Genomic DNA, 8,748 nt, shown 5'->3' with positions numbered 1-8,748 from the left:
ACCACATTACAGCCAAAAAACTGAAATATGACTTAGTTTATGGATGAAACAATTTTCCACATGGCCTTGCTTGGTATGTTTTGGTGCATCTGCTTGAGCAGAGCCCCTCTGTTGTGGAACCAGAGGTGTCCAACATCCAGGAAAGTCAAAGTCAAACTTTGCAGAGATACTGTTAACACATAGTGGTATTTTATAGCGATGATATGCATAATTAAAATGCTTTCCTGTATTCTACCATCAACCAATAAACCAGTAACACATATACTGCTATGAACCACGTACCTAGTCTCACAAGTGTTTTCTCTATATTATACCTTTTGAAATTATTCAAATAGCCCTTGTGGTTGAGGAGATATTATGTATTTAGTATGGGTATGCAAAACCATTTGCATACCATGAGAAAATTGGCTGCGGCTTAACCAGGGTTAAAAAGGCTAGCAGCTCAAGGCTATGTTAGCTGCTACTAGCATGACACAACCAAACCTCTGTGTCAAACTGACTGCGTTGAGTTGTATTGTGGGTAATATAGACAACAGGAAAAATAATTAAAGATATCTCAATTTTGCTGCATTGATTTAAATATATATTTTCTAAAGAGTGTCTATCAAGAGTCTGATAATGTTATAGGAGTGCACTTCTGTATTAATATAAATAAGTAATAAATTCCTTAAGCCCCTTATTTCAATCAAGGTTCCTCTGTTATAAAAAGTGTTTCCTACTTTGCTAGAAAACTTTCTAAAATGATAATATGTCAGTTTTGTATTTGCAGCTTGTTGCACTGCCCCCAAGTGGCCATAAAACATCAACGACTGCAGGTTTAAAGATATATTATATATAGATTATATATATAGATAATAACAAAATACCGTACATTATATTAGTATTAATATAGTTTTTTACGCTTCGTCTGCAACCTTTTTCTCTTTGTGACTTTATATTACAGACTGATGCACACAGGCTTCAGCGTCTTACTTTCTGAGCCAGCTCTTTATTCTTTTGAACATTAAACGCAAATACTAATTATTTCAGACGACCAGTTTCATGTCAGGGATGAAAACAAACCTTGACTTTGCAAACTCTGCAGGAGAAGCACTGGTAAATACTGTGGTTCAGAGATTTAATAAATGATTTAATGTTTGATTTAATAGTCGATACACCGATGTAGATCCCTGCCTGTATTTGAACAACGTGTGTACGGTGCCAACACTTAGTGAGGAAAAGCCATGCACCGCTCCTGCTGGTCTGTTTCCCCCCTAAAGCCACACAAGTGCTCTCTCCTCCACAGCGGTGCAGACTGTGACCTTGTTTGCTGATGAGATGGTGCTCCCGCTCTCTGCTTCTTATCACAAATTGGACATTGATGGATTGCTGAGAGTGTCTGTTTCTGCTGTTAAGGGCTTGAGGTCAAGGCGACAGTTGCTTTAGTTCTTTGTTTTTCTTCTCTTTTTTTTTAAACAGTGACCTAATGCTGATTTCACAAGTCTTTTACAAGTCTTGTATGAGCGTTTTCAAAAATAATCTACATTCTAACCCTTTTACAGTATTAATGTATTACCCTTTCCCCCTATATTTACATGTGAACCATTCCTTTTGAAGATTAAGGAGGACCCTGCAGGATATGTACAAATATCCATCAACTAATTCACATTATGCAGCCTTTTGGCCACAGGTTATGAGGGATTAGGAATGATTCCGCACTCAATTGAGGCTGCAAAGGATTGAGAGATTCAAAGACTCTCCGACTGAGACTATTTTAGGCTGCTGCTAATAGCTCTTGTCAGCCGTAATTTTTAAGTACTTTAACCAATTCATTGTATAATTAGGTTAACAAAATTAGCTCATTGCAAAGTCAGTCAGCAGGCGGTAATGCAATAAAGTTATTAACATTCCAGATTTACAGAACCATTCATATTGAGGTGATCCGTCTTTTTCACGTTTTTCGTACCCCGGTATAAATGGCATTAATTTAAAAAAATAAATAGACTGGAGACATTTTACGTGTGCTTTATTGACTTTGTTTTATGTTCAGAGCAAAAGCCTGAAGACAAATGATCCGTCACTCAACGTGTCAAAACATATCTGCAGTTTTTTAATTAAAAAAAAACGAGTACATGTGTCTTGAACCTTAAAATAATCGTGATGGTAATCAGCATGAAAGAGCATTCAAGGATTTAGAAAAATATGTGACCTGTCCTGTTTGTGCGTCTGTCAACTACGTCTTGTCCCTTTATATCTGTGACTCAAAGTAGTGTAAAAGAACAAACTGTACAGTAAACGCATAGTAATAAAGTCGGTCGTGCCATTTGACATACAACATATAATCATGTATAATAGCTGCTGACATTTTAAAATTGAAAACACGATGATTGTGAGGTAAGTTCTGGAGCATCTTTTTTGCTCTGCTTTTAAAGTGGATTTATGGACGTGTAGTTGAGATGGATGTCAGACTGAATCTATAAAAATATGTATCACCTCTTTGTGTCCAGATCTGACTGAGTTTAGCCACGGGGAAACACTCGGAAAACTACTTCTTTTTTTTACCCAAATTGCTGTGAAAAACCAGCATCTTAGCTGGTAAAACCCTTTTAGTGTTTGCCCTGTACTCTGCTTGTCGACAGCTGAGTGAAGGATGACTCATGTGACCATATGACTTATTTCCACTGCTCACTGACACTCACAAAAGTGCATTTTTAGTTTTAATACCAGGTTTGCTCACCGCAAGCATCCCAGTATGGTATCCCTCTCTCTGTGAAGTTGTCAGTGGTGAAGTTCTGCTCGTGCCTTTAGATCTATGTTTCACGAGCTGGAAATTATAACGTCTGACATTTTGAGCAAAGTTGAGTTTTCCATTTAGGCGAACCTTTGAGTCTAAATGGTCATATGTCAAAGACGTTAAAGCGGCACCCTGAGATTGAACTGTATGATCCAACGCTCATGATTTTGTACTGAAGCCACATAGGAGATCATATCGCTTCTCTTAGTCACGGTTGACAGCATCTTGTACCCACTAATTTAATGCTTTTTTTTTGTTTGTGCGTCTCCAAAATCGAGACAGAACAACTCTTATAAATAATTTTATATGAAATAACTGTCTATGAAGGCACACAAGATGGATGTTATTATTTTGTTCTCTGCGTATAATTGAATTAAATGGGTCATTTTATTGAGGACAGTTGGTCGTTGTATAAAGATAAACACTCGTGGCCTGGCTCGACCTCGGTTCATCAAGCACAGAGAACAGAGTGACAAGAGATGATTAATGATGGAAATAAAAAAACAAAAAGTCCCCACAAATAAAATCAAAGAATCACGTTGTTTTCCTTATAACTGCAGAGTTCATGACACTGTTCATCAACAAATGCTCCATTTGTTGCATAATTAATGCGAAGATTAACTTGTTTATATTTTTTACCATGTTTTTTGTGAATAAACCACATTTCTCAGAATGCAAACTTATAGACATCAGTGGAATCATATTGGGCATTTTTCACTATTTCCTATTATCTTATGGTGAAAAGGATGAATTGAGAAAACAATAGTCAGATTACTTGCTAATTACTTGCTAGTAACTAGATCAAATAAAAAGATTGAAAACTTTGACCATGTGTTTTTTTGTGAATAAACCACATGTGAGAATAAACGTCAATATTTCTCAGAATGCAAACTTATTGACATCGGTGGAGTAGTACTGCACTTAAGCATAATTTTGAGGTACTTGTACTTTACTTGAGTATTTTCCTTTACCGCTACTTTGTACTTTTACTCCACTACATTTTATAAACATAAATCAACTAATACATCTCAAGATATTATTATTATAACAGTATTTTAAGTTATTTTAACCTTCACCAGTTTGAATTCAGGGCTTGCACTTGTGACAGAGTTTTATTTTTGTATATTATACTGCAGTATTTCTACCTGTACTTAAGTAAAAGCTGAGTACTTCCTCCACCGCTAAAGTCAAAAGGATTGTCACTTTGAGGACGCCGTCGCTCCGCCCTCGCGCGCGCCCTCCCCGCCCATCTCATCAGTGATGCGGCCGCCCAGCGGACACTTTGAAGTCCTGCCTGTTGAGATCAGTGAGCTGCTGGAGTCCGGACCGAAAACACGCAGTGGGACGTTTCCTCTCGAACACTTGGACTATATAAAGTAAACTCTGCTCTTTTTTTTTGTATGTACTAAAAGGACGGACACTGTCTCCATTTGCGCATTATTCACACAGTGGACTTCTTTTTCCTTTGGTTTTGGTTTGAAATTGGAGTATAAGAGCCGTGTCGGTGATGCTTGAGCTGAGAGGATTCTCCGTCCTTCGGGACATTTAAGGACGTCCAGCTGTACGTGTGTGTGTGTGTGTGTGTGTGTGTGTGTTTATTTTTATTTATTTTATATTACATGGATTACATTTGTCACCCGTAAGCACTATTCTGGACTAAAAGTAGCCTGACGCACATCCACCGAACGCGCAGCGCCTTTTCTCCGATGAAATATCTCCCTCTAGGATCAGTAAGTAAGCGGATCGAGCTCAGTGAGACCAGCGGCAGCAGCAAGCCTCGTCCCGGTGCCGTGGTGTCTCCGCTGACCCCTCTGGACCCAGTTCGGCAGGCAAGGCGGCTTCCCATCCGAGTTCTCAAGATGTTGACCGCGCACACTGGACACTTGCTCCACCCGGAATACTTACAGCCTCTGACGCCCGCGCCAGTGAGCATCGAGGTATTTATTGTTTTAAAAAAAAACACAAAAAGAAACATGATTATCATTTAGAGAGGACTATTTTCTTTCTTTTTTTTGCACTGCAGTGTTTTCTGATTTCACAGCAGGGTGTTGAACATGAATTGCAGTGTCATCCTAATTTACATTCTAGAAGAGAATAAAATCCGACAAACAAATGCTTCTCTGCCTCAGTGTTGTTGTCACACACATTACATGAGTGGCCTTTATCCACATTAACACACCCAGGCGATGACAACTTGTGCTTTAATTAGAGCACGAGCGATTAATCGATTAATCAAATAGTCAATAATAAGCCACTTTTTTTTTAGAATCAAGTCATTGTGCTCGCTACTTTAATGGGAGGATTTACTGCTGTGTCTTTGTCACGTATTGACAGTTAATTTATTCTTTACTTCATTTGGCCAGACAAAGTAAACAAGTAGGGCTGCAAGTATCGATTATTTGCATTATTGATTAACTGCTAAGTGTATAATATTAATAACAACCCACAACTGACAAGTTGAAGACATCTTAGATTCTGGGAAATCATATTGGGCATTTTTCACTATTTTCACTATCTTCACTATCCCTATTATTTTATGGTGAAAAGGATGAATTGAGAAAATAATATCAGATTAATTGATAATTACTTGCTAATAACTAAATAAAATAAAAAAACAACAACAACAGTTAATAGGCCCACAAAAGACTAACGGGCATTTGGTTAATTTAGTTTGAGTCCTTGCTTATTTTTCTTTTCATTTTTTTGCCCTAAAACCTTTTTTTTTTTTTAAATCCCCAGCTAATCAGAATCTTTGTTTTATTGTAGCTGGATGCCAAGAAGAGTCCACTGGCCCTGCTCGCACAGACCTGCTCTCAGATCGGTAAGCCAGACCCTCCGTCCTCCTCCAAGGGCTCCTCCAGCCAGGGGGACAAGGAGTCCAGCAGCCGGTCGTCCGGCTCCAGCCTGAAGCACGGAGAGCACCGCCCCTCCCTGGAGGACAAGTGTAGCTTCAAGCCCTACAACAAAGGCAGTGGAGACTGTCGCAGAGACGGAGTTACCAGCAGCAGCAGCAGCAGCGATAAAGTCGGGTTCAGGGTTCCCAGCAATAATGTCACCACTAACGGAAATTCATCCAATGGCCAGCAGTCCATTCCAGCCCACGCGGCCTCACCCAGCTCCAGAGCCAGCAGCAGCACCCCACCAGGACACACTCAGCAACAGCAGCATCATCACAAACTGAGCCAGTCTCCTGGTGGACAGCCACGCTCTCGCACTCCTGGGGGAGAAACTGCGCACGAGCAGCAGGGCAGTCCCACCAGCACCAGCAGCAGCAGCAATAATCCCAAAAAAGACGCCGACGTAAACAAGGCCGGCTCGGACAGTCCACACGACGCAAACTCCAGCCACGCCAGAGCCCTCACGAACTGCAGTAACGGCAGCTCTGACGGGGGTTCCAACCACGAGGGGGGTAAAGCGGAGTCCGCGCCGGCGAACCACGGCCCCGGACGCATTACGCCCATTTCTCCCTACAAAACGAGCCAACTCTTCCCGCTGCCCTCCTCTAATATGGGCTACCACGGATCTGTCGTGGGCGCGTACGCCGGCTACCCGTCTCAGTTCGTCCCCGGGATGGATCCGACAAAGTCGGGCCTCGGAAGCATGGGCGTACCGGGCAAGCACCCGAGTTCCAGCCCTCTCACAGGGGCCTCCCCTCCGTCCTTCATGCAGAGCCTATGCAGGGACCCCTACTGCCTAAGCTTCCCGAGTGTGTCCCACCTCGGCGGAAGCAACTGCAACTCCTGCATCCACGACCCCTCCCCCACCCTCAAATCAAACTTCCCAATGGTGTACCCCTCCCACCCGCTGCACTCCCTCCACCAGAGCTCCATGTCGTCCAGCGTGTCCTCCTCCCTCTCGCATCCGCTCTACACGTACGGCTTCATGCTCCCCAACGACCCCATGCCCCACGCCTGCAACTGGGTGTCGGCGGGCGGGCCGTGCGACAAGCGGTTCGCCACGTCCGACGAGCTGCTGGCTCACCTGCGCACGCACACAGCGCTGCCCGTGGGGATGGACAGTAAGATGCTCTCCGTTTCCTCCTCTGGACCGGCGGCCTGCCACCTCCACCTCCCCCACCAGAGCAGCCCAGGATCCATGCACAGCTCCCTGTCTCTCAGGGCGCCGCCCGGCCTGGGTTTAGCTCGCTATCACCCCTACAATAAGGTCCATATGCCCCCTGGACCCTCCTCCATCTCCCTGCACTCTCTGCCCACCACAGGCCCGTACTACCCTCATTACGCTCTCTACAGTCAAAGACTTGGATCTGCATCTGCTCTGGGCTACCAGTGATACACACCACCCTCTTACGCGTTCAAAGGAGACGTTTGACATTTTGGGAAGTGCGCTTATTCGCTTTTTGGCAGAGAGTCAGATGAGAAGATTGATAACGCTCTTGTATCTTTCTCTTAAATATGCAACCACAGCCCGCTTTGCTTATCACAGTGACTGTAAACAGGGGGAAACTGCTAGCCTGGCTCTGTGCAAATGCAACAAAATCCACCAACCAGCACTAAATCTTATTTGTTTGATATATAATACGTTTTATGGGAACCAGTTTCCATCAACACGATGGAACTCCAGCCCAGATATAGTCCAGCACATAACCCCCCGCATAAAACCGCATATTAATAGCGTGCACTTGAGTATTTGTAGAATTAAACAAACAAGTGAGCTTCTAGAGCCAGGCTAGCTGTTCCCCTCTATTTCAAGTCATTGTGCTAAGCTAAGCTAACCAGCTGCTGCCTCTAGCTTCGTATTCAATAGCCAGACAGAAGAGTGGAATCATTATTCTCATTTAACTTTGCAACCAGAGATCCGATAGGCGAGTTTTCCCAAATGCCAAGCTATTACTTTAAGCTTTGACCTAATTGCGGCAAGTTGCCGCTTCCTCTGACTGGATTCACGTGGAACTAGGATGTGGAGGGTGCAAAATCTTCACACTTTCTTCCCACATTATATTTGAGATTTCGTGTTTCTAATCAGGCTCCACTCCTACAGCTCAGAGGACACGTGTGGCTCTTGCATGTCTGCACATTGCTGGGATACTTTTGCAGCAGAAATGGCCGCCGCCCCCCCCCCCCCCCTCCTCGCTCCCGGGTGACTTTTGCCGCCCCGCGGGGCTCTGCAAATTGATGGTTGGACGCTGCGTAATAGCTCTTGGATGTTCAGGGCTCTCGCTGCAAATGATGATGATTTAGTGCGGAAAAATGCGGCGTGGCAGGGATGGCAATAAGTTGCAGCCGTGGGCTGGTGCGAGTCCGGCCACAGTCGCTTTCTCCCTGCAAAGAGATGCATGTAAGCTCCACACAGCGTACACTCTTTAACTGTTTATTCAGCCCGATGGTTGGCGATGATTTGTTTTGGTTCCTTATGTTTTGTTTATTCCTACTGAGAAGTTGTATTTATTTTGTACTGGGGATCTGGCTTTCTTGTTTACCACAAACATCTATTCTCATTTTACAATCCTGAGCAGAAATGCTGGAAGCCCAGATGACAGATGTCGAAAATACATCTTTAGAACTTCTTCGTGAAAGAATGTTGAAATCACATCTCTCTCTCTCTCTCTCTCTCTCTCTCTCTCTCTCTCTCTCCCTCCTTCTCTGAACTCCTCAGCTGTTTTTTATTATTTCCACAGCAAATCAATAACAATGAGATGTGATATTTTTTATGTAAAAATTGGAACACCCTGTGGTGTTATCCAGTTAAAGTGGAGGTCATATTTTGTTAAATAAATCACACTGAAGATGTCAATTCTGTTCTGTCTTCATTTCCTGTGGTCCTGGTCGACCATAATTCCTCTCATAAGTTTCATTCATTTTTATACAGCAAAGTATTAAAATTCCAAATTGGAAGCTTTTATTTACTCTGCATTTCTAATAACAATCAGATGTTGGTGATTATCTCAGGTTGTTTGACGTCAGTTTGTTGCACCTCTTCCCTTTTCTCATTGAAACCGGTGTAGAGAGGACGTGGTG

The 8,748-nt window shown here is 43.1% G+C and overlaps 1 protein-coding gene across 1 annotated transcript; it reads left to right on the top strand.

Moving 5' to 3' along the window:
* Positions 1 to 4,372: 4,372 nt before the first annotated feature.
* LOC306751742 (zinc finger protein 703-like) lies at positions 4,373 to 8,504 on the top strand. Its single transcript, XM_079235370.1, has 2 exons — positions 4,373 to 4,710; positions 5,540 to 8,504. Exons 1-2 carry the CDS (start codon positions 4,480 to 4,482, stop codon positions 7,061 to 7,063), a joined length of 1,755 nt encoding a protein of 584 aa, XP_079091496.1. The 5' UTR covers positions 4,373 to 4,479; the 3' UTR covers positions 7,064 to 8,504.
* Positions 8,505 to 8,748: the final 244 nt, after the last annotated feature.

The sequence above is a fragment of the Taurulus bubalis genome, assembly GCF_910589615.1.
Source record: "Taurulus bubalis genome assembly, chromosome: 19".
Lineage (NCBI taxonomy): Eukaryota > Metazoa > Chordata > Actinopteri > Perciformes > Cottidae > Taurulus > Taurulus bubalis.
The sequence above is the reverse complement of the archived record's forward strand: the minus strand, read 5'-3'. Positions and strand labels throughout refer to the sequence as shown.

Excerpts from the sequence above, each read along its gene's own strand:
- LOC306751742 (XM_079235370.1), top strand. The coding sequence starts at position 4,480 with ATGAAATATCTCCCTCTAGGATCAGTAAGTAAGCGGATCGAGCTCAGT. Across the intron at positions 4,711-5,539 it reads CCGCGCCAGTGAGCATCGAG|CTGGATGCCAAGAAGAGTCC; the intron begins GTATTTATTGTT and ends GTTTTATTGTAG.